Source organism: Opisthocomus hoazin, chromosome 26 (assembly GCF_030867145.1).
Source record: "Opisthocomus hoazin isolate bOpiHoa1 chromosome 26, bOpiHoa1.hap1, whole genome shotgun sequence".
Taxonomy (NCBI): domain Eukaryota; kingdom Metazoa; phylum Chordata; class Aves; order Opisthocomiformes; family Opisthocomidae; genus Opisthocomus; species Opisthocomus hoazin.
The window spans coordinates 4,982,101-5,007,402 of NC_134439.1; the positions used below are offsets into that span (position 1 = coordinate 4,982,101).

Sequence of the window (25,302 nt, forward strand, 5' to 3'; positions counted from 1 at the left end):
GCAGGGGGTTCCCCCAAATCCCAGCCCCACGGACACCCTGCACGGGGGGTCCCTGGCCGAGGGCAGAGGCCTCTCCTGGGGCTGGGGGGTCCCTGCAGCCAGCACGGCCGCCCCGCGCACCTCCCTCGCCAGAAAAAGGCACAAATAAAGGTGGTTTTGCCGTTTCTCGCAGACTCCTGATAAACCCCTCAGCTCGACCCGCCACAGGGGCCCGGCGGCCCTGAGGGGAGCGGCCCAGCCCTGGCTGCCCCTAATCCGGGGCCAGAACATGGCTTCCCGCGCTCGGGGGATTGACCCGTTAATCGCCGTTAAACGGCTGCAACCGGCGTCAGAGCCGGCTGAGCGGATTCGGGACGCTTCTGGCCCAACGGCGGCTTAAGGCAGGGCCGGGCCCTAGAGGCCGCTTCCCCCCCAGCACGTGCCCCCTCACACCCCGCGTTCGCGAACCCGCCACTACCAGGCCGCGGAGCGCGGGGGTGTCGCTAAGGCGATGGGAGGCGGGGCGGAGCGCGCTCCCAGCCAATAGCAGCGCGGGGAGGGGAGAGCGTCAGCCCGCGCGCCCAATCAACGCCGGCAGTTGGGAGCGCGCCCGCCGTCCTCTGCTCTGCCCCTGCTCCCGCGCATGCGCAGTGAAATGTCGGCGCCCACGCACAAAATGGAGCCCGGCGGGGGCCGGGAGGGGCGGAGGGAATACCGGCTGCTACCCCCCCCTCAGGGATTCCAGTTTGCCGCCGCCTCCCGCCGCGTTACCGGAGGGGGGAGGGGGAAGGATGTCAAAAAAACGTGACACGAGGTCCCACCGAGATTTGAACTCGGATCGCTGGATTCAAAGTCCAGAGTGCTAACCATTACACCATGGGACCGCTGCTTTGGCTGTCCGATGCTGGATCCTCAGTCTGCCCCGTCGTCGCCCACGCGTGAAACCCCCGCGCCCGGTCCGTTCTCCCCCCGAACCCCCACCCAGTGGCTGCGGGGTTCGGCTTCCCACCTCCCTCTCCGGTACCGCCCATGTCCTCCGTGTACCCCCGGGGATGGCCCCCGTTCAGCTCCGTGCGCGGCCGTGGGGACCGGTCCGTGGACCCCCCACCGTGGGCAGCCCCCGGAGCGTCCCGGAGCCGGGGGGGAGGGGCTCAAGGGCACCGAGAGCGACCGGGTCAGTCGCTCTCGGTGCCCTTGAGCCCCCCCCCCGCCCTGGGAAGGTCCGGGGGCTGCAGCGCTGTTGGGGTGCAGCAGGGCCAGCCCACAGCTGCATCCCCGGGGGGGGTTTGCAGAGGATCCATCCCCCTCTGCCAGCATCCCCGGGCGAGAAAACTGTACTAATTAGTCCTACAAAGCTCATTAAACCACGGCACCGGCCCCGTTTGGGTGCTACCGGCACCGAGGACGGGCCGGAGCATCCTCCGGGATGTCCCCGAGCTGCTCCGCTGCCACCCTCACCCGTCGTCCCCAACCCCCAGCACACGTTTCTCCCCTTTATTTCTCTCTTTTTCCTCTATTTCCACCTTTATTTCCTCTCTTTTTCATCTATTTGCCCGTTTTATTTCTGTTTTTTGCGCCATTCCCCCCTTTATTTCTCCGGTTTCCTCTATTTCCCCTTTTTATTTCTGTTTTCCCTCTATTCCCCTCTTTATTTGTCTCTTTTCCCTCTCTTTCCCCTTTTTATTTCTGTTTTTTCCTCTATCCCCCGCTTTATTTCTCTGGTTTCCTCTGTTTCCCCCTTTATTTCTCTCTTTCCCCTCTACTTTCTCTTATTATTTGTCTGCTTTTTCCTCCATTCCTCCCTTTATTTCTCTGGTTTCTTCTATTCCCCCTGTTTATTTCAGTTTTTCCTCTATTCTCCATCTTTATTTCCGATTTTCTCTATTCCCCATCTTTATTTCTATTTTTCCTCTATTCCCCTCTTTATTTGTTTTTCCTCTATTCTCCCTTTTAGTTGTTTTTTTTCTCTATTCCTCTCTTTATTTCTGTTTTCCTCTATTCCGCCCTTGATTTCTCCTTTTTCATTTCGCCCTTTATTTGTTTTCCACCTCTAGTTCCCCCCTTTCTTTTTCCTCCATTTCCCCCCTTTCTTTTTCCTCCTCTGTTTGCCCTTTCTCTTTTTTCTCCTTTATTCCCTTTCTCTCTTTTTCCTCCTCCATTTCCCCACTCTATTTCCTCCCTTTATTTCTCCATTTCCCCATTTTATTTCTCTATTTTTTCCCCTATTTCCCCCCCTTATTTCTCTATTCCCCCCCCAACTCCATAAAACCACACAAAACCAGATGGGTTTTTTTGCTTGTTTGTTTTATTTTTCTCTTTATTTTTAAAAATGAAACAGTGGAGTAAAGCGGTTTGTGGCAAAAAAAAAAAAAAAAAGAAAAGAAAAACAAAAACAAAAACCCGACCTCGCTGGAAGAGAAATGGAGCCCACGTCCATCCGTAATCCCAACTCCACATCCAAGCCAACAAACTGCCTCACGTGAGGGGACAAGGGAAGAACACGGATTAGAAGAGGCGAGGAGAGGGGGGGGGGGAAAAGGTGAAAAGAAACAAATCAGCTGAAAAAACGAACAACAATATAATCACAGGAAAGTACATTTTATTTTTTTTCTGAGTAGCCTGAAATTGTATTGAGGCGGCTGCTGGAAGAAGCAGCACCCTTGGGTGCACCCATCCTGTGGACAAGGAGGTGCTGGGTGTTCCTGGCGTCGGGGTGCAGTGGTGCGGCACCCCAAATCCAGCTCAGCCACCCCCCTCGTGATGCCCGCTGCCGCCGTCCTACCCCAACAAAGCTGCTGGAAGAAAAAAAAAAAAAAAAAACACAAAAGCCCCATCGACTGCGATTCCCCCAGCAAAAAACAGGGTGCAGCCCCGCCGGGCTGGGGAAGCGAGGAGGATGGAGGTGTACTGCTAATGGAAGAAGAAAAATCAAGGTTCAATAGGCCAAAAAAAAAAAACCAACAAATGGAAGTATAAGCATTAAAAAAAAAATCAGTCATAACCAAACATTTCGGACTGCTGAGGTCTGGAGCTTTTACAACTAATGACCACTTTAAAGTGAAAAGAAAGCCCATAAATTCTATTTTTAAAGAACATTTTTCTTTGGAAAAAGAGAGTATTTTTTATTTTTCCCCTAAACTACAGCATGTGGAGTTGCCACTACCTAGTTTTTAATCTATTGTCGCTAAGAGGTAGATAAACAAAAATGAATTGGTTATACATAAGGTGGTGCCCCCGGGTCTGGCGCGCAGTGAAGCTGGGCAACTCCACGGGCACCAGCCCCTTGCGGCTCTCGGGGAAATCCTGGGCTTCACGGGGGGGTTTTGCCGCCTCTGGAGCCACCCAGAAATCTGCCGGGTTTCAATCTGGGCACCGGAGCCAACGGAGGTGGCAGTGGCACAGGGTGGGGTCGCGATTTAGGGCCAGATTTCCTCCTGAAGTCAAGGAATTTGATCCCGAGACGAATCCGGCTGCGCTTCCACTGAACCGACGCCATTAACTGCTGGGTAACGAACGCTCGCACCAATTACGGCCATTTTGAGGATTACTTTCTGCCCTGATTCTGGTCAATCCCATCCATTTCCCAGGATGATCCGCCAACAGCGATGGGAGCGCCCGGCGAGCCCAGCGCCGTTCCCTGCCTCCCGTCCCTGCCGGGGCCGTGCTCCGGACCAGCCCTTCCCCACCCCGAATCATCGGCAAACTCCTTCCCACTGGACTTAGTGTTGCTTCGCAGAGACCATTTCCCAAACTGGTCCAAAAGAAAAAAAAAAAAAAAAAAAAAATTTTACTTCAGTTCTGTCGTACTTCCCAACTCCTGGGGCTTAAATTATTCATTTTTAAATTTTTTTTTAGGCAAAAAATCCCTTTTGCTGTTAGGTCGTGCTGATCCGCAGCACCCAAATGCTTTCCACAGTTCATAACCCACCGCTGTGCCGTGCCGGTGGGGAAGGGCTGCTGCCAGGGTTCGGCAGAGCATCCCACCACGATCCGGCAGAGCATCCCACCGCCACGATCCGGCAGAGCATCCCACTGCTGTGCTCTGGCAGAGCATCCCGCCAGGATCCAGCAGAGCATCCCACCATGATCCAGCAGAGCATCCCGCCAGGATCCAGCAGAGCATCCCGCCAGGATCCAGCAGAGCATCCCACCGCCATGCTCTGGCACAGCATCCCACCGCCATGATCCGGCACAGCATCCCGCCACGATCCGGCACAGCATCCCGCCACGATCCGGCACAGCATCCTGCCGCCGCCGCGCCCCGCTGCCGCTCAGAGAGGTATTCATCTTCAATAAAAAAAACCTAAATAATTCTGGAACGTACAGTAAAGCAGCAGGGATTGAACGCGCACCCGAGTCAGCCCGGGGCTGACTCCTCAAGGGGTCAGATCGGAGCGCGGGGTGCCGGAGGCCGGGCCCCGTGGCGGGGGTGGCAGGGACCCCCCCCCCCCCAGCCGTCCCTCGGGGGTCCCTGTCAGCGCTGAGGTAGTTTGCACGTGTACGTTTCCAGCTCGCAGGACCTCCACGGTCTTCAGTAAAAAAAAAAATTCATGATTTAAGAGCCTCTGGCTGGTTTCGCTCTGCTCTGGATCTCATCCACAATCACAAATGAATTTAAAAAAAAAAAAAAAGACATAAAATTAAAAGTAAGAAGAAAGGCTGATTCAACCAAACGGGGACACGTCTGTCCCCTGCTGATGCGGAGCCGCTGTCGGGCATCCCAAAATTATTCCAGCCTTGAACAATTCTTGCCAAGCATCCGCTCCGACGCCGCTTCCCCAGCCCAAGGCCGCCCACCTCCAAGCAGCAGACCGAAGCCTCCTGAGCCCCATCACCGCTCCCAGCTCCCAAAGCAAATCCGAAGCCAAATCCTGCACACTCCGGCCGGGAGAGCCCTCGGCCGGACTGGGCATGGCCCAGCCCGAGCAGTCGCCGGGAGCCAGAGCGTCGTGAGGATGCGTAAATATTTCCGTGCCCTCTCGGGAGAATACGTGTTTCACAGGATCGCACCGATTTCATCCAAACAAAACAAAAAGCTACAACGGCAAAAAGAAATTAGAAATGACTGGGGAAGAAAAAAAAAAAAAAAATCAGAACCCCCCCCCAAAAAACCCCCTCGGTTACTAAATTCTCCGAAAATAAGAAAGTTCCGAAAATACCAGAAGCCTACGTTGTGTGGACCAGCAGGGGACAGGGAGGGAAGACCTACACCAATAAAAAGAAATTAAATTAAAGAAATGTCTTCAACTGTCTTATAGCAAGTCTGCGTTCCTGATCTTTTTTTTTCCAGAGTCTAGAAAACACTCAAAAGAGTATGAGCTAGAAATTAAAAAAGATTTTTTTTTTGACACTGATTAACTATCTAACTTTTACTGCTTTTTTCTTTTTCTTTTTATGCGCTAAAAAAATAAAAACAAACCCAAAACCTAATGCCCAGGAAACATAAAATGTAGCTCAGAGGCAGTTTCGTTTCAATATTTACAATGGATTTTCCTCTCGTTTGACTCCGTAAAGCCCTTCCCCGCTCGCCAGCCGGCTCGGGCTGCAGGGCGGGAGCACGGCCCCGGCGTCGCTGCGAGCCCACGGACGCGCTCAGTGGCTGAGCAAGCGTTCAGAGCTCGGAAGAAAGATTAGCTGGGATTTGGGGATTTTTTTTTTTCCTTTTTCTCTCTTTTCTCCAGCTGAACGGCAAAAGAAGATTCCGATAGAATTAAAGCGAGGCGAACCCCCAAGTCCAAGCCTCCCCGTAGCGCGGCGGCTCATTCCGGTGACGCATTGCACAGAACACAGCACCGAGAAGCGCCGAGTGCTTCCGAGACGTGAGCTCGTTCATCCTCACGCCAGCCCTGTGAGGTAGGAGAGCAGCATCACCCCGCTGGGGGGGAAACTGAGGCACGGAGCAGCGCTTCGCTCGCTCACCTTCCCGCTTGCCCCATGGCAGGAGAGGCAGCCAGCGGCACAAGCTCTGCCTGCAACTCCTTTCCGGCACAACCCAGCGACCAGAAAACCATTTTGCCCCGTTCCTCAACCCTGTCCAGAGGCTGCCTACATCCCCCCCGTCCCAACTTAAAAACTCCGCATCCCTCCTCACCCCACAGATATTTTTTTGACAGCAGCCAAGCCCCTGCGCACCCCAGGACAGAGCAGGGCTGGGGCTGCTCCTTGCTCAGGGGGAGAAAAAAACAAATTCAAATTTTAAAAAAATCCCAAATTATTTCTTCTAGGATAAAAACAAGGCCGAGAGGAGCCAACGGCGTCGCTCACCCCTCCATGCCGGGGTTTCCCCTAAATTACCTTTTATTCTGGTGCAAACAGAGCGGCTACAGGAGCTACCACGGGGCCGGGGATCCTTCTTGCTTGCTTTCGGGGTTCGTTAGAGCTTTTTTTTTTTTCTCCTGCTTGCTCATTCCAGGCCTGATCCGGGGCTCGCTCCTGTCTCCTGCCACCCATCTCCCCGGCCAGCCATGCCGGGGATCCCACTTTATCCCGCTTTCACTCTTCCCAGCTCAGCTTGGCTCCAGAGAAAGACGGGAGATGCTCAGAGGCGTCTTCCTTACTGCAAATCACTTTATAGAAATCATTTCCCTCAGGAAAATGAAGAGATTCCCCCCCAAAAAAGCACTGCTCGCTCCTACGGCAGTGGGACCGACTGGGGAGGAGGGGAAAAAGCATCAAAAGGTTTCCCTGAATCATCAGATTTGAAGTCAAGATCTTCTCACTGCAACAACCAGATCAACAGGACCGGGGGTGCTCAGGGTGGGATTTGGGGTTGGTTTGTTTTTTTCTTTATCCCTCATTGATACAGTTTGAACCAGTTATCAAAAATGCTTGCTGCTGGAAAAGACAATTCTGATCACCGATGTCTGAATACACTGTTCTGTGCAAGGCTGGGGGGGGGGGGGGGGGGGGGGGGGGGGGGAAGTAGAGAGCCAGAGATTTCAAGTAATAAGAAACCATTTTTCCCAGGGACAAATACCAGTCTGCCTTTAAAAAAAAAAAAAAAATTAAAAAACAATGAGGAAAACCCATCAGAAGCCCCTCTCCCACCGCCCCGAGGGCAGGAGATGCCGGGCGCTGCCAGCCCGAATTTTGCTCCTTTGACCCCAAATTTATGGGGGGAAAAAAAAAAGGGTCAGTGCTTCCCTACCACCAGCGAGGGGTGGGATCCCGCGCTCCTCACCCACCCCAAATCTTTCGGGCAGAGGGAGGGGGACGGCAGCGCCCGCCGCTCCCAAACTCACTTCACCGCCACTGCTGGTGATGGGTTGAGGGTCGGACTTGGTGAGCTTAGAGGTCTTTCCCAACCTTCATGATTCTGCGATTCTATGCATTTTTCACATTTTTTTAACGAACTTTCAAAAAAGGGTCTTTTTCCTGCAGGTACAGCGAAAAATAGCAAGATGGGAATTAAACACCCCCCCCCCCCCCCTCCAACCTTTTAGAGCGAGCAGAGAGGTTCAGGCCCATCGGTCCTCAGGGATGGATTCATCCTCTCTCTCTCCTCGGTGTGCGTTTGTATAAAAAAAAATTGGCTCCCATTAATTTCTCTCTCTCTCCTTCTCACCTTTTTTTTTTTTTTTTAAAAATCGCTTAACCTCGGTAAAACGGAGGCAAATCTCTGTAAAATATTTAACAGCATCATAGTGGAGAAGATGGTTCGACGCTGCCTCCGTGGCAACACAGGAGGCCGGTTCGTTTGGGTTCTGGGATATATATAAATATATTTATCTATATATATATATATATATGGCTTCCAAGTGTTTGAAAAAAAATCGCCTGAGCTGGTGCGGTTTAAATACCAGCAAACCCCGTGCACCCCACTTTGCATAGTCAACGCTGCCTAGGAGTCCGTCCTCGCATCCCCGGGAGCGAAAGATTTCTGATCCCAAAGCTCTTTAATAATTTGATTTCTCGATGGAGTTGGGTTGAGAAAGGCCTTTCAGCCAGTGGCAGGTTTTGGTTGGGTTTTTTGGAAATTTAATTAAAAAAAAAAAAGAAAGAAAAAAAGAAAGAAATTAAGTTTTTCCCAATTGAAAAAGTTAGTGGGCTCCAATTTGTCCAAGGTCTCGAAGAGTCGCGACATCTGACAGCTCTTGTGTTGTGGTGAAATTCATTAACTGGCTTGAAAAGGCCAAAAAATATGAAGCTGCTGCCATCTTTTCCACTATGTCTGAAATTCCTGTCGTTCTCCATAGAGAGCTCATAACACTTGGTTACCTGCACATAACTCCTGGCTCATAAGAAATTATGAAACTTAACTTCTCTTTTCATTAAAAAAATAAAATATTCAAGACTATCAGCTTTTATATAAAATATCAGCAAGCCCAAAAAAAAAAAAAAAAAAATCAATTGCTGAGGTAACTTCATACCTTGAGGTAGCTTTTTTTTTTCCTTTTCTCTTCTTTTTTTTTTTCTTTTTTTTTTTTTTTCTTTCCTTTTTTTTGTCTCTTGTTGCTCAAACACACAGCAATACCTGGCCTTCCCCCACATCTCCCTGTTGTTGCGATGGCTTCAAGGACAGTAACTGCTGCCGCGTCCCCTCGCCAACGAACCGCCCGCCATCCTGCCGCTGCGCCAGCTGGAGTTCGGAGCCGGGCTGGGCTTTGGAGGATGCACCCAGGAAAACGCCTGCTCGAGCGGGAGGGCTGGTCTCCACTTCGGAAAATCAACGGGTAAAAGCATCAGTGCGAGGTTTGTCCCAAATTCCCTCCTTTTAGCCCCAAATTGGCTCACCCGGGGGGTTGCTCCCGGGTCTCCTCCCGCCTCGTGGGTGCAGGATCCGGCATCATCTCTCTCCCCCAAAATGAAATCCCAATTTTGCTTTTCCACCCTCCAGCTCCTATTTGCAGGAAAATCAGCATAAATTCATATTTTTGGCTGGATTTGTAACAAAAAAAACCGGGGGGTGGGGACTTGGCCGGGGGCTGCCCCAGCCCTGCTGTGGAGGCAAGCCCTTGCCCTGCCTGGAAGAGGCGATGGCAGCAGTTACTGTCCCTCCAAATATTCAATCTTAAAAACAGATCATTAAAATATATCTAAAATATAAAATCCACATAAGAGTGACGGGAATCAGTAACCATATTACATTCGTTTGACACATATATTTGGTATCGTCTCATGAGAACAATTCTTCTTACCGCAGAAAGGAGGGTGGTGGTTGGTTGCTTTTTTGTTTTTAAATAATGAAAAAAATATCTTCACAAGCTAATAAAAATGTGCCAAATCTCTAGAATATTTTTTCCCCCACCTAGAGAGATTTGGAGGGTGGGGGTAATAAGACACAAACAGCCCCAGGGGAGTTCATGTGAGCTGCCACCTCCCCCGTCTGCGAATAAAAATATTCCATAGCCCCCCACGTCTGAGTTCCCGGAGGCTCCGACGGGATTTTGGGGCACAAACCTCCCGCTCCAGGGGGGGAAGCTGAGGCTGGGGGCAGCTGGCAGAAGACGTGGTGAAGGAATTGGGAACAAAACCGGCCCCGGCTGAGCGGCAAAGCCGAGTCCCCTGCGGCTGCGCGTCTCTCCACGGCACCCCTCAATCCCTCCTGCTCCTTCCCGACCCCCCAATCCATTCTGCACGTGTTTAGTTCCCATAATCTGATTGCTAAAGAGATGAAGATTAATTCAGTATTTCCTACCAAGCAGGGGTTTCTTTTCTTTTTGTTTTTTTTTTTTTTTGTTTTGGTGGTGGTTTATTGCTGTTGCTTGAAGGGAGGAGGGAAAAGCAAAAGCCCTTCCCTCACCCCTTCCCTTCCCCGGACAGTTTGCCGCGTCTCTAGGACGGGTCGTCACCTCCGCAGCGGAGATCACTGAGAAAAAATGGTTGCGCATCCCACTTCTGCCGTTATCTCATAGGCTTCAAAAAAAAAAAAAAAAAAAAATCATCCTTTCTTTAACCTAAAATGAAAAGAAATATTCAAACAACTGAAATAGGAGAAAAAAAAAATCATTGTGGAAAACAGAGGTGCTCTCCTGGCTTCTAAGGCTTTACAAGGCACTGCGCTGCAGGCAGCACGGGCAGGAGGAACCCTGCCGGCTCTGAGAGTGGAGCGGTGCAGAGCTCCCAAGGGACCCAAACCCATTTAGCGCTAAGGTGGGGGGTTTATCTCTTTCTTTTTTTTTTTCCGCCCACAATGGATCTCGTTACCCACAGGGGTTGGTAAAAATCCACTGGCATTGCTCTTGGGAAAAAAAAAAACTCGGGGAAGAAAAAAATAATAAAAAAAAAAAAATCAAAATTAACTGCTCCAAAAGTCTTCACTTCGCTCTGGGCACATCCACCAGCCGCAGGGAGGGAGGGAGCGAGGGGTCGGGGAGACCCGGGCTGGGATGGGACCTCCAGAGGCTACTTAAATGAGAGGGCAAATGCTGCACCGGCGAGGGGCACCCAGCGCCGCGGCGGCCACAGCTTCGCTGCACCCGGCTGGCCCGGCGCGTTGCAGCACCTCTCGCTTCATTTAAGTAGCTGTCCCGGCACGTCGAGCTGAAAACTGATCCAACTTTTCTTTTTTTTCTTTTTTCTTTTTACCCTAGCCATCTACCTCGGAAGCCAATCAAACTGCCTTTTTATCTCGATCGGTTAATGAAAAAATTCGCATCTGTCTACGGTAACTGATTCCCAGCCACTCTTAAGCCCGGCATTGGCTTGTTCTGCTTTTCACGTTGGTGTCGGTGCTGCTCTTATTTCCTCCGTGCTTGCGTCTGGCCGCTCTGTCCCTTCTGGTGCTGCTGCTTCACCTGGGCCAGGATGTCCCGGATCTTGCGCTGAGCCATCTGCGGGTGAGAAGAGCAAAGGGGGGAGCTGGGGAGGACCCCGGGGCTGGCGAGACCCCAGGGGTGAGAGAAACGGCTTTGCATGTTGTGAAAGATGCGACAGCGTCCAGCAGGGCTGGGTGAAGTGGCTCCTGGGAATCCCTTCCTGCCCTATTTTGAGCATGGGTTGGGTTTGGAGGTCACACTCTACGTGACCCACACCTCTCTCTGCTTCTCCTACCACCACTCATGGCAAAGAGTGCTCACCGTCTCCCACTTCTGCAAACACCACCAGCCAGGCGTGGAAAAAACTTCCCCAGGAGGATACACACATGGACACAACCCCATACGAGCCATCAGAGAACCCACCACTGCAAGCGCAGAAGCTGCTGGGGATGTACCTGGCTGGCGTAGAAGTGCCCGATGATCTTCACGATGACCTGCTCGTTCTCGTCGGGGGTCTGGTCCCGCGGCACCACCACCTCCGCCGCCGTCAGGTTCTGCAGCTCGTTGACCTGCGGGGCAGGGGCAGAGACCACCCCGTCGCGCCTTGCGGGAAGGCTGAGCCCCTCCGGGAAACCCAAGCCAGCCCACCAGGAAACCGGTCCCTGGGATGTCCCCAGGCACCAGCGTGAAGCAGCCACCCTCCCAGCGACGTCGTCACCCCCAGGGTGCTCCCAGCCCCATCCAAGCATCGCTTCTCCTTACGGTTTTGCCCCCTTTGCCGATGACCCTGCCCGCAGCCGAGGCGGGGACCCGGATGTGCGTCTCCAGCTTCACTTCTTCCTTCGGTCCAAAGAAGTTCTCCTCCTTCAGCTTCCCGTAAATCCTGCCTTGCGCCTGCGGAGGGGATAGAGCAGGGAGTCAGGCATCACTCAAGATGTCCTGCCCCCTGTGTCCCTACCGGCTCCGTAGGTCTCCATCCCCAGGACCCGGGATGGGCCAGCATCCCATGAAATCCCAGTTACTTGGGGTTCCAAACCAGCTCAGCCCCTGGGAGAGCTGACGCTGGGTTTACCCAGCTGCAGACTGGGCTCAAAATGGGGGTCACCACCCCGCTCCATCTCTCCCAGCTCCATAGGGTGGTGGAGAGGGGCACCCCGAATCCCCCACGGTGATGGCAGCGCAGGGGGAACCTTGAACTGAGCTTCTGGAGGGCCCGTGATGACGACCATGCGCACTTTGGAGTCCGGCGTCTCTGGAGGGGCAATCTGGAGGGGGCAGAGAGATGGTGGCTGCGGCGGGGAGCACCTCGGGCAGGGAGGCAGCCGTGCCCTCCCACCCTGCGCCACAGGATTGGGCCCCTAGCCCAACCACCTGGGCTTTTCGGGTGGTGTTCCCAGCCAGAAAGGACCCTGCTCGAGGACTTGCTGGCAAAGGGGGGGTCCCCACCAGAGCAACCCTACCTTGATGGAGGCACTTGCGAACCGGGAGAGCTGCTTGATGTGCTGGCCCTTCTTGCCGATGATGGCACCCACCGCCTGCGCGGGGATGAAGACGTGCACCGTCTCCTGCTCCGGAGGCTGCAGGCACAGCGTCACCAGCTCAGGGCTCAGTGCCACCATGGGGATCAAGGCTCCAACCCCCCTCCCAAGTGATGTCCACCCCTCTCCCAAGGGTGCAGGGCTGAGCCACCACCAGACCCTGCACCTTCTGAGGTGGGCAGGGGGTCTGAGCACCTTCTCCACCACGTCTGCAATAGTTTTGAAGGCCAGATCCTGCACCCACGCTGGAACTGACCTGTCTGCTGACCGCAGGGGATACTGAAGGCATAACCCTGACCACCGCAAGGGTCTTCTCCATGCAGGGGAGATCCCCGAGCTGGAAGCAGGAGCAGTTTGAGCTGCCTGGTGTTCACCTACCATGAAGGAGCTGTACGGCGCGGCCCCAGAGACGCTGCTCGGTGGAGGAGGTACTGCGTTGGAGGAGGCAGGGAAGAGGCCAACCGCAGCCAGGTTAAGGCCAGGGATGAGGTGAGATTGCAACTGAGGACAAGAGGAGAGAAATGCTCGTTGCTTTTATCAAGGCAACCTCCTAGAGAGCTCCCGTCAGCTGAGATGCAGGGCAGGACTGAACCCCACTCACGCTCATGGCAGCCACGTCATTCTCATAGGCTTCCCTCACTTTCTTCATGATCTCCTGCTCTGCTTTGCAGCAGTTCTCGATGGAACCCTTCACCGTGATGGTCCTTTCAGGGTTGTACAGAGTCAGGTCCTGCAAGCTGATGGGAAAGCCAGCGTCAGTGCTGAGACCCTGCCCTGCCCGACCAGCGCTACACCACGTCCTCTGGTCCTTCCCATGGGTGCTGTTGGGGTGCTGGGGACATGGGATGCCACTGCCACCATGTGCTGGGACTGCCTGCTCCCAGTCAGAGCAGGAACCAGCATCACAGTTTGTACTGGGAGATCCACCCTGCCTTCACCCCAAAAACACAGCTTAAAACTCCAGTTCTGGCCATCAAACCAGATGGTCCTGAGCTCTGCAGCCCTGAAAGGACAGCGAGGAGACACCAAAGGGATGAGGAGGGGAATACAGAAAATATAAACCAAGATTTTTCAAGAGAGCTTTGGGCAGTAAAGCACCCACGCCACAGGCTGCCTTCCCAGCTGACACACAGGTATCTCTGCCTGCTCTCAACATGTCACTCGTCTCCTCCTCATCCTCCCAGGTATCTCTGCCTGCTCTCAACACGTCACGCTTCTCCTCCTCATCCTCCCCATCCACCCCAGGCCAAGGAAGGTCTGCCCTGGTTTCCCCAAAGGGAGTGAGGAGTCTTACGATGAGATGGTGATCTTTGTCTCCGTGTCCTGCTCCACTTTCTTCAAGTTTCGCCCTTCTTTGCCGATCAGGCGCCCCACAAAGTTGTTATGGGCCAAGATTTTCAGAGGCACTTCATCAGCTCTTGAGAGAAGAATGGAGAAAGAAAACAACGTGAAGGATTACTGCAGCCAGAAGAGGAGGTATTTGGTACAGAGAGATGGGGGAACCTCAAGTCCCCTCACTCAAGAGTCCCCTGGTCTCCCAAGCCAAAGCTCCTGCACACGTGGGGGCATCACCCAGCTCCTTGGGACGGTGCCAGAGCCCGGCAAAGAGCCACAGATGGGACACCTGCGCACAGCAAGGCAGAAGGAAACCTTACGTCTTGGTATCCTTCGCCTCCTTCTGCATGATCTCCAAAATCATCTTGCAGGCGGCGGAGCAGCCCTCGGGGGTGGAGTGGATGCTGATGGCTTTTTCTGCAGCTCCCGCGTTTTCTTTCCGGTGCACGTCGATCCTGCAAGCACGGGATGGGCGCTGGGGCCGGGGAGCGGCTCTGCAGCTTCCCCACTGCCCCGTTCCCCCCACGTCCCCACGGACCGCCTGGAGCTCACGCTCGAGCGTAAGGTTATATGCACCCAGGGAGAGGGACGGGAGTTAATTCTGGGCTCAATACTCCACGTGGACACGGCGGCTAGCGGCTCAAATCACAGAAATCCAAATAAGGCATCAGCATCTATTTATTTTAAGCCACAGGAATGATGAAGTGATGGAACAAGCACGTGCCTGGGGGATGGGCTGGGCTGTCCATCACTTCACGTCTTCGATAAAGCCTTCCTTGGGGGACAAGAGCTGTAGCCAACACAAGCTCAGGGGCCAAATGCAAGAGCAGGCGGGTGAAGCTCCACAGGCTCGGGCTAAACGAGACCGGCTGAAGCAGCCAGGGCAGCCCCGGCCAAGGGAGACACGTGGGGAAGTGCAGCCAGGAAAGCCTGGCTGGGGCAGGTCATGGGAAGGTTGCTCTTGGACACATGACCCTGCACAGCAGGAGAGCTGGAGGGGCCTCAAAAATCCCCTTCTCCAAAAAATAAATCCAGCCTCGTGTGTCACTGCAGATCCCTTGATTCACAGAATCACAGAATCACAGAATAGTAGGGGTTGGAAGGGACCTCTGTGGGTCATCCAGTCCAACCCTCCTGCTGAAGCAGGGTCACCCAGAGCAGGCTGCACAGGACCTTGTCCAGGCGGGTCTTGAATATCTCTAGAGAAGGAGACTCCTCAACCTCCCTGGGCAGCCTGTTCCAGTGCTCCGTCACCCTCAGAGGGAAGAAGTTCTTCCTCATGTTCAGACGGAACTTCCTGTGCCTCAGTTTGTGCCCATTGCCTCTTGTCCTGTCGCTGGGCACCACTGAAAAGAGCTTGGCCCCATCCTCCTGACACCCACCCTGCAGATATTTAGAGGCATTTCTAAGGTCCCCTCTCAGCCTTCTCTTCTCCAGGCTGAACAAGCCCAGCTCCCTCAGCCTCTCCTCGTAGGGGAGATGTTCCAGTCCCCTCATCATCCTTGTAGCCCTGCGCTGGACTCTCTCCAGTAGCTCTTCATCTTTCTTGAACTGGGGAGCCCAGAACTGGACACGGTACTCCAGCAAGGTGCAAACCAGCGCGTGGGAGCACGGACTCACTTGGACTGCGTCTGCTTGGTGATGTTCCTGATGGTGGCCCCTTCCTTGCCGATGATGGCACCCACGTACTGGGTGGGCACCAGGAGGCGGAGGGGGATGTCCACTGGCTGCTGCTTGACCGGTGCCCCCGCCGCGACAGGGGAGCCCTGCCTGGGGGCACCGCGTGCCCCGAAGCCACCCCGCCGCCCATTCTCCGGCCCTTGCACGGACTGCTCATCGGGGATGTAGGAGACCTTCAGCGCATGGTTCTCCAGCTGGTGCCCGTTCAGCTTCATGATGGCTCTGGAAGGGGAGAAGGGATGGGGTGGGGGTCCCTCCTGGCACAGTCCCACACCCAGTGGAAGTGCATCAGCTCGAGCCAAAAGGGGCCAAGCCCTCCCTGGCGTAACGCCCAGCAAGTAAGCACCAGGAGCGGGGAAAGGAGACGTCACAGATGCCGTGGGGACCTGACAGGACTTTCCGCCCAGCCTGGATGAGCCAAAGTACTTCAAGGGGAACCCCTCCGAGCACCCAGGGGAGGGGATGGGAGCGATGGGTGCAGGACAGGATTGTGCAGGGAGCGATTCCCACGTCTCCCTCCACCTTATGATTTTTGGCTGGTAACTCCAAACCCCTTTCCCGGCGGGACGTCAGGGACTGCAAGAGCTGAAAGCTGTCGATAGATGGGGCTGGCAGCAAGGGCAAAGCCACCGCTTTGGCCACCGCTCTCCGCCGCTCTTTCCAACCTCCCCAGCTTTATACAGAGAAAACCAAAACTGCAGCTCTCCAGAAAGTGGTCAGTGACTCAACTTTTGCAAAAAAACCCCAAATAAAAAACCCCTAAAACTGGCTGAACAGAGACTTTTCCTGCTAGCAGCCTCGTCCCTGCAGGACGCAAAGCAACCAAGGGAAAGATGCTCAACAAAGCACAACGCTTCCCCGGAGGAGGAAAAAGCACGGGAGAAGGGCTCTAGATCCAAGAGCAAAACTACTTGCATCAAACTCTTTCGCTGGGTGCTTCCCAGTGAAAGAAACCCAAAATATTTCGCCTTATGGAGTGCAAGGAGCAGGGCTGGTAGGGTTGGACAAGTGATAGGAGAACAAACCAGGAGCGTTCCCCTTGCTGGGCTCCACAGCCGGACCCTGCCCCATGTTATCATGGAAAGTAAAACAAGACCGCGGTTCCCCCGTGAAGGTTTGCTGCGGCGACGTGTGCAACCACAGCAAACCTGGGTTTGACAGCTGAAGTATCGGCCAGGCAGGAATGTGGAAGCTGGTGCTTTGGCCGGTGACCACAAGCAGTGTCCCTGGGGACAGCAGCCTGGCCACCGTGGCCACATTTGAGACGTTCCCGCCTCGGTGACAGAAACCTTCCCGGGTGAAAATCAATCCCCGCACTCCTCCAGGCTGCCCTCCAAGGAAAGTGCTGATCCCATCCCTTTTCCAGCATTCCAGAGCCTTTCACCAGGGCAAAAGGAAAGCGAAAAAACAGCAGTGAAAACCCAATTAATATTCCCTTTGCATTTAATGCAAAGCCTGATCTTCCCTGGGTAGGGTGGGGAAAGGAGCTGCAAGTCTGCCAGTGACACGGCCATCAGCCAGAGAGGACATGTGTTGCCTGACGCCTACCAGCTCCTACGATATTTGGTCTCCTTATTACTTTTTCTGGAAACATAACTCCTGAAATCATGTCAGGATAAGAAAATCTCTACTTTTCCTTGGGCAAAAAGTTATGGTTTTGTTCTCCGAACTGCAGAGAAAATCCCAAAACCATGGATGTCCTCTAAAGGGCTTTCACCTGAAAGCAAAGAAATCAGAGTTCTGGGTGGTTTCCTCAAAGATTTGCTGCATTCTTAGCCAAAATTTAGGAATTCAGGGATAATCGGACTCCCAGCACTGGAAATGCTGTTTTCTGGAAGCGGGGAAGGGCAGGGAGGGCAGCCGGAGCTCCCGGGGGACGCAGAGCACTCACTGCCTGGTCTGTTCCCGGTTGGCGTAGGTGACGTTGACAACGGCAGTCTCGCTGTCCGTGTTCACTGTGAGCAAAAGAGGCAGAAATTAGAGAGGCAACGCAAACGCCAAAGCCCCCCAAAAAGCGGAGAATCCCCTTTCGGATGAGTCCCCCCTTGGACGGGGCCCTGCTGGGGCTCCCTAGGGATTTGCCAACATTTTTCTCCTGCAAGGGAGAAGAGGGTCCCCACGCTGGGACTCATCCTGGGCAGCTCAGACCCTCCCACCTTATTTAAAGGGTCCCGATATGCCACTGAGCTCTGCAGCAAAGCCACCAAAGCCCATTCCATCCTGCCATCCCTCGCCAGAGCCCAGGGATGATCCCAGGAGCTCCTCCGAGCCTTCCTTCCCATTTCTAGGAGGGTTATGGTAACTCTACTCTCATTAAACATCCCGGGGGCAATATTAAACCTCAACTGATGGCCATTAGAGGCTGAGATAAAATCTGCCGAGTGGAGACAGATAGTCCCCGGCCGGCCTCGGGAGAGCATCCCGCACCTTCCCCCGAGGCAGCTGCTGGTGGGTACCCACGGGTGCGGGGGGAACGATGCTGACCCGGCACCCGACGCAGGGACAGCCACATGCGCTGCCCAAAGCCACTGCACGGGACTCGTCTTTCAGCAACAGGGAACAAAAACAAAGCCCCAGCAACCAGGCTGAGACCTCTTGACATCTTTAGCTGTGGCTTCTGCTGACAAAGGAAAACCGCATGTCCCTCCTCACCCTCCTTCCCCCCCAAAATAGCTGGGGCAGAAAATATCTTAAATACAGCTTCTTTTTTCAGTCCTACCTTGCTCGCAGTTTTCTACGGTGCCGTATTGGGCTAGCAAACCATCCAGAACCTGGAAAAGGGAGGAAAAAAAAAAAAACAAACACTTTACACTGGGACTGTCGGGACAGACCAGGGAAATACAATCAATCAAGGCAGCTTTCCAGTCATTAAGATTTCACAAGCAATTAGACGGATGAAGCTCCTGCCTGCCCCAGGACGCTGGACCAAGGGGCCTCGGAGCCAGCTGAGACAGGGGCAAAAAGAAAAAAGGAATCGGGGAGAAGTCCCAGCAGCCAGCGGGAGGAGAGGATCCATTTTGTTCCTTATACAACAAATAAATCCTATAACCCCGTTATTAATGGGGACTTTTGTTGGTTTAGCTTACGTTGCTTCTACCAGTTGAATTTACTCTTGTAATGGAAGAGGAATACGCTACGTAGACACAAGGAGCTTGTATAATTAGATCCAATTAATTACAAAGAAAAGGATAAATCAACTTTAATCCCAAATACAGAAACCTGGGGGGGGGGAATTAATCCTTAATCTGATCTCCACCTCTCCACTTGCTCCTCTTACCTCCCATCGCAGCTGGGGTGGGATGTTTCGGATTTGAATTTTCCGGCTCCTGAAATAAATGAAAAGCAATTAAAACATACATTTGGTGTCCGAAACACGGCCATCTCACTTTGAACTGGGGCACACTGGTGTATCTAATCAAGCTTTGCACTTCCACATGCTACTAGGGTTTCTGATGGCTTTTGGCTAATTACACCCAGCCCAGTTCGTGCTGGATTTACATCGGGAGCTTCACCGAGAACAAGACGCCAAAACTCCCCGACCCTTCAGCACGGGTTGGAGCCCAAACGTGGGCACAGCTGGAAAGGTAGAGACTTTTGCCAGATTGAACAGAAGGATTAGCAAGCAAAAGGGAGCCATGCGTTCACGTAACGTGCCCTCCTGCACTGGAGGCACGAAGGGACGACCCTCGGGATGCCACCAGCCACTGGAGCATCACCACCACATCGAAAAAACCCGGCTGAATTTTAACCGGAGAGATCAAGGCACGGGCATCCCAGCTCCACCCCCCCGAGATGGTCTCAGGCTGCTTCTCCACTCACGCTTTTGGCTCTTCATAACCTCACTTTTCCCAAAATAGAAACTCCTTTTTTAATTCTGATGCCAAATTTACCCCGGGGGTGCTGTGCCCCCCCGGCCCAGCAGCTGCCGCAGACAGCTGAGAGCAGCCGAGGGCTCGTCCGGCGGCTCCGGCACCGGCACGCAGCCACGCCGCCGCGGCTGCCAGCACCCCGACGTGCTGCTAGATACCCCAGGAGCCCCCACCCAAAGGCAACGACATCTTTAGGTGCCCAAGGCTTCGAAGGACGCAGCTTGGTGGGTGCGACCCATATGCAAACAGTACCAAGCCCCCACAGATGGCTGGTACCCTCCCCCCCGTTGGCCTCTGTTTCTCAGGAATAGCCAAAAACACTGAATTTTAAGATGCCTAAATGAAGATAAATGCCACGACTGGCAGGCAGCTCGGCGCTCACAGTGCTATATTGAGCAAATACCTTCAGACCTGCTCATCACAGACCCAGGCTTCAATTCCAAAGTCTTTACAAATGCGTGAAATAATTTAAAAAAAAAAAAAAAAAAAATCGACAAAATGAGATTCCAGATCCTTATCTTCTAATTACACAACTTCAGAAGGTGGCTCAGCTCATTTGTCAATGAGAAGAAATCATCTCAGCATGAAATGGCCCAAAGCCATCAGTATTCTTTAGCCACACAGGTAAGGATTCCTCCTCAGCCCCTTCATCCTGCGAGGTAAAAGTGTCCCCTCCAGCATCCCCTCTGATCCAAGCTCCCGATGCAAACCCACACACATCCAAATCCCCGGAAGGGCTGGCTGGATGACTTGGCTTCAAACAAAACCAGGACTGATCTTTCCCAAAGTTACCAAAGATGTCCCAAAGATTCAGACCAGAGCGATGGGATGGACAGATTTGGGGCTGCCCTCCCCTCTAAAAGTCAAAATGAAGCATAAAAAAACCCAACATTTTCAGTGCTCCCATCAGCTCAGCACCAGGAAGGCTTTGAAACACCAAATTTTGTCTCTACCACAGATGCAAACCAGGTGGGTAAGGAAAAAGGAACCAATCCAACCCTTAAAATTGCAGTTTTGGGGGGCGGTTGCAGGAAGCCAAGGGGGGAGCATGCTCTGAACCCAGACCTCTCCTTTACTAATCCGCATCCCCAAACAAATTGGAGAGAGATTAAGAAATTCAGAATACAAAGAATGTCACAGTCCAGGGAGGGTCAAAAGGATTTGAAGCGATAGAGAAAACCCTGCAGGTCTCCCACCACCCACCCCTGCCACGGAAACTTCTCCAGATAGCTCCAAGCATCCGCACGGGCAGAGCATGTGTTCTGCACATACGTGACCAGAATCCAATGTGCTACGGAGAGAAAAGAGCCATTTATGTCCTCACACCCTAATTCTGCTGGTGGCATCTAATTTTCTCTCCCTAAAAAAAATAAAATAAAAAAGAATCGGCTCTCCTTTGCTGAGCTCGCTGGAACGCCTGCCCGGGCAGAGCATCGCCCGCATCCACGCTGGCCGGGCAAGGCGAAGGGGCTGCTCTGCGCCTCACCAGGGCCGCTGTGCTTTTATTAATATGTTAATTAACCGGTAATTCCTCCCATCGCGGCCACGCCACTGGGATTATTTGCCGCTCCTCGCGGCCTCCATCGCTGACGGATATTAAATCCCCATGAGGCTACACTGGGAGGGAGACACGGATCTTTTATCAGCCCAGGCGGGTTAGCTGCACAAAGCAGAGCGGGATCCCACAAAATCTTGGGATGAACCCCCCAGAAACTGGTGGCCCGTCTCCATCGGTGCCCATCCCGCCCGTGGGGGAGGATGGAATCGGGGCCGCATCCATCACCCCTTCGGCGAGGTCTGGCTCAACACGGAGTTGCCCCACGGCGGATGGAAACCTCCCCCTCCGAAAAGCAGCCCCTGCTCAAATCCGGCTCCATCCGAGTGCTCCTCGGCAGCGGCTGTGGTTAGAATTACAGAGGAACTCATGAATAAATAAACCCCGCTATTTGCTTTGCTAGAAGCAGGTCCCGCCGTATCTAAATCCTCGTCGCAAAGTGCCACTCTTCATACCACCGAACGCAACAGCCCAGTTCTGCTCCCACCTCCGCGCCGAGCAGAGCTTTACTCCAAATAAATAACTCCGCCAGACAGCGATTCCCCGGCTTTTTATTCATGGTGTGCCAAAGGCGGGAGCTCCTCCCTCCCACGTCGCTCAAGGGCTCTCACAACCTCCGCTCGCCCGACCTCGGCTGCCAGCCGCCACTGGTGCTCGTGCCCCTCGGGCGGGCAGGAGCCACGGACCAGCCCCAGCATCTCCAGCCCACGCGAGAAGCCAACAGCTCTCACGGATGCTGCTCGTCTTGTGCCGAAGGCAGGAGCCTTACAGACCCTTGGGGTGAGCTGGAGCAGACTGATGGACCTGGTAAAAAAACTGTCTATTTGCAAATCTGGATGGTTTCTGCCCACTTGCTGGTGGCTTTTTTGATTTAAAAAGAAAAAAAAAAAGAATTAGAGGTGGAGAGCGAAGGTTGAACAGCTGCAGGGCTGTAAGGGGAGAGGAACTGCGGGTCCCGGGGATGGAGCCCGGCGTTGCCCTCCTCCTGCTCCACACCAGTGATGCTATTTTTGATAATGGGATTTTAGCATCCCACTACGTCCGGCCTTCAGCCCTCAAAAACCTGCCAAGGTGCCCGGCAGCCCCCTGCAGATCTGCAGGCTCTCCTGCAGAACCGGGAGGCAAAGCGAGACCTTTGCGATCTCTTGATGCTCTCAGCAAATCCTCCCCAGCCGTGGGCTGGGCTCATCGAATAAACCCCACACACACCCTGAAGCACCCGGGCTGTAACAGGAGGCTGCGGTGGGACCTACATCACGGAGCCACGGCACAGACGAGCATCTTGGATCATGCCTCATTAGCGGTGGAAACACCAAGATCTGCTCCATCAAAGGCTTTCCTGGGGTTTTCCTTCAGCCAAGCTCCTCACAGAGCTCAACACAGGTTAAACCTCACGGGAGGGAAAAGCAGAGAGACAGAGCAAAGCACCACGGAGGATCCCGCAATATCCAGGTACCGGGGAGATTTCCCACCCTCTCGCGCTGTGCTGATCAACACCACATGGGTCAAACCCAAAGGGCAGCAGGAGGAACCCCTTCTCCAGAAGGGAGAAACACTAAGGTGAAGCGGGAAAGAGCGGCAGCAAAGGAAAGCGCCGTTCATTCAGAAATCACCTGGCTGCCGGTCTCCGACAGCCCTGGAGCCAGCTGGAAACCCCGCTGTGTCCCCAAGGCACCCGGAGCCCTCCCACCCACACGGCATCGCCGGCTCTCGGTGCCACGCTGGTGGCTGCGTCCTCAGAACCGTGCAACCTCAGGTGCCCACGGCACATCGGCACGAACGGGTTGGTACCCGCAGCAACCTCCGCAGAAAACCCCGATCCCCCAGGCAGGCAGAATCATCAAGAATCTAAAATTAGGTTTTGGGGCTGGGTTTGGTTTTTTTTTTTTTGGTTTTTAATTTTTAAATCTCCCTGGGCAACACCCCAGTGCAGATTCAGCCATCAGGATCCCTCTTCTCTTACCCCTGGATGCATCCCCAGAGATCTCCTTCGACAGAGCGGCCAGAGCCTCCCACTTAATTAAGAATCTGCTGGTAATTCCCTGGAGTGGACTGGCACGGCAGCGGCGGTGGCAGGGACCCAAGAAAGGGGCACTAGCTAGTTAGGAGCAGGCAGCCTGGCCGGGGGCCAGCGGGAGGCTGGGGCTGGCCACTGCGAGCCGGAGCCGATGGCAAAGCAGCACCAGCACAGCCTGGCCTCGCTCGAGGGTCCCTCTCCCTTTCGCACGAGCCCCGCGGGGTGCTTTCGAGGGGATGCTTTGGGGGGGCAGAGCAGATCCTCGCTGCATCACCAGCATGGCGCATCCCTGCCTCCAGCAAGGAGCCTCCAAGGGACTTGGCTGCCACCTCCTCCCAGTAAAGTTATTTCAGCCACCAGCCAAGAGCTGCTCTTGTCAGAAAAATCGGGAGAGGTGTCCGGAGAGGAGCATCACTGCACCCACAGCCACCGAGCAGAGCTTGGGATAAAACCCACGTCTCCCCATCGCACCCCACGGACGCGTCTCCTTCCCCTACCCCGCGGAGCCTCGCAGCGCAGGCAGGGGCTCACCGAAGGACTGGGGCTGTTTCGCCAAGGGGGTTTTGACCCCCAGCATCACCAGCACCGGCAGCACAGAGGCAGCTGGAGGGATGGGCGCAGCGGGTGCAGGGAGGAGAGGAGGACGGAGGGTGCAAGGTGCTCAGGTCACCCTGACTATTGCCTTCTCAGGAACAACGTTCCCTGTGACCCGCAGGGAGCGGACACTCACAACCGCCTGCGTTACCGGAGCACGATGCTCTATACCAGGCTCATCTTTAGGGAGCAACGACAACCCCCCGCGCAGGGGTTACCCCCACGAGCGAAACGGCCCCACAGCGTGGCCACCTCCAGCACAGCCAGCCCCGCGCACTTCCTTCTTCCCTCCTGGTCCAGGTTTTGTCCTGACTACTTGATTTTTTCTTTAGCCCCAAAGCAAGGGGTCCGTTTAGCCAACGCCTGCTAGAGAAAGGACGGACCCCGAGCACCGTGGCAGGAGCTGCTGGTCCTCCGCCCCGCAACGCCCTGCGTTAGGGTGTCAGCAACAGCTCTGCAGTCATCCCGGAGCCGCACACCCACCGGACACGCTTTCTGTGGGACGCTGGCTACAGCATCTCCCTTATATTCAACACCTCCTGGACCTTCTCCGCCCCCCACCACGCATTTCTCAAAGCAGAGGTGACTAAGGGCACCAAGACGCTGAGGCAGCGAGCGCTGATGGCAGAGTACGGCCAAGCTCTGGGCTCTCCCCGACCGCAAGCACCGATCCTGTCCTGGCCATCTCCTCCCAAAACCATTTATGCAGCTCCTCGGGGCAGGAGGAGGACGGCCAAAGCCAGAGACATGGGGGGGACCTAGTAGAACTGAACAACATCAATGATGGCTTTTCAATCAAATGCAAATGTTATGCAAATTTGGGGGCTGAAAACACAGTGCATCCCTGATTCAATTAACAGCATTTCATTTATCTAGTTAGGCTTTGATTCAGGAAAGCACTTAATCCTGTGCTTAATGTGTTGTTGTTGTTGTTTTTTAATGTTTTAAACATTTTTAAATAGGAAAATGCGGTTGCTAAGACACAAACGTTGCCAGGGGGACTCGGAGAAAAGTTGTAGCTGAAATTACTTGCTTTTCCCTTATAAATTGATAGGTTTTCAATTTGCCAGCATCTCTGCAAAGCAGGAATATTATCGCTATACTCCCTTCACTGACAAGGGAACAAAAGCACAAACAAGCAGACACCTGCTAGAAACCCACAGCAGATCCCCACCACACCTCCGAGCACAACCCAGCGCCAGCCGCCCGCTCGGATGGGCTCTGCCTCCAGGCTTCAGCCGCTTCACCTGTGATTTATGACCTTTTGCTTCGCCAGCCAAGCCAACACACCTCTCCACTTCCCCACGTGCCGGTCGGTTGTTGTACCATTAAACCCACCAACACGTGGACCTCCCAGCAGGACCAGGCACATGAGATCCTCGCTGGAACTGCTCGTGCATTGGCAAGGCAGGAAAAAACCACATACCAAATTCAGCAGATGATGCTTGAGCACAACCAGTGATCCCAATTCCTTCCTCAAACGCGGAATTACTAAGGTTTGAGTCATACTTCATCAGAGACAGATATTTGAATTTTTTTCCAAATCCAGACCTCCTGACCCAGCACCTCACGGAGGTGCCGGAGGTCCAGGTTGAACTTTCGGAGCCTTCGTGGTTTGGAAGAAAAACCTCAATGTGGGAATGGGGAGGAACCATGGAAAAGTCTTCCCCTGAGTTCACAAAGAGCTTCAAACCAGAGGTCTAAGAATTGGAGGCATCGCTTTGGTTTTGAGCATTAATGCTCAAAACATCAAGACTATTCAGTTTGAGCATATAAGTTAAAAAATGCAGATCTGGGCTAGCATTTCCTAAAGGTTGGGGGGGAGCCCTACATTTAGGGCATTTTTTACAGCATTGAATTTTTCTGCCAGAGTTCAGGTCATCACCGCTCTCTCCTGGCCATGTCGCTACCCATCACCAGTCCCCCCACTCCAGTGCTGCCCCCCAGGGTCCCTTTACCCCCTGCTTGGCCCCTTGCTTCAGGGCCTGGCTTCACCACTGAGGTGGCAGATTGAGGTAGATTTAGACTACAGCCCCTA

At 53.9% G+C, this 25,302-nt stretch overlaps 1 protein-coding gene and 1 non-coding gene across 4 annotated transcripts in view; both read right to left on the reverse strand.

Moving 5' to 3' along the window:
* Nucleotides 1-791: 791 nt before the first annotated feature.
* On the reverse strand, nt 792-863 carry TRNAQ-UUG (transfer RNA glutamine (anticodon UUG)). Its single transcript has one exon. It is a non-coding gene; the product is annotated as a tRNA-Gln (tRNA).
* Nucleotides 864-9,065: 8,202 nt separating this feature from the next.
* Nucleotides 9,066-25,302, reverse strand: part of IGF2BP1 (insulin like growth factor 2 mRNA binding protein 1) — a 31,331-nt gene continuing 15,094 nt past the window's right edge. Inside the window, exons 3-15 of one of the 3 annotated variants that reach the window (XM_075443686.1) lie at nt 18,507-18,555; nt 17,949-18,000; nt 17,121-17,184; nt 15,170-15,451; nt 13,870-14,004; nt 13,509-13,631; nt 12,816-12,951; nt 12,593-12,715; nt 12,137-12,253; nt 11,867-11,941; nt 11,439-11,570; nt 11,132-11,245; nt 9,066-10,751 (exon numbers count right to left, since the gene is read on the reverse strand). In XM_075443686.1, the coding sequence (XP_075299801.1) occupies nt 10,659-10,751; nt 11,132-11,245; nt 11,439-11,570; nt 11,867-11,941; nt 12,137-12,253; nt 12,593-12,715; nt 12,816-12,951; nt 13,509-13,631; nt 13,870-14,004; nt 15,170-15,451; nt 17,121-17,184; nt 17,949-18,000; nt 18,507-18,555 (1,495 nt within the window). In that variant the 3' untranslated portion in view covers nt 9,066-10,658. Of the gene's footprint in view, nt 10,752-11,131; nt 11,246-11,438; nt 11,571-11,866; nt 11,942-12,136; nt 12,275-12,592; nt 12,716-12,815; nt 12,952-13,508; nt 13,632-13,869; nt 14,005-15,169; nt 15,452-17,120; nt 17,185-17,948; nt 18,001-18,506; nt 18,556-25,302 lie in introns of all 3 variants that reach the window. The other 2 variants (XM_075443685.1, XM_009933547.2) reach the window with 2 other exon arrangements.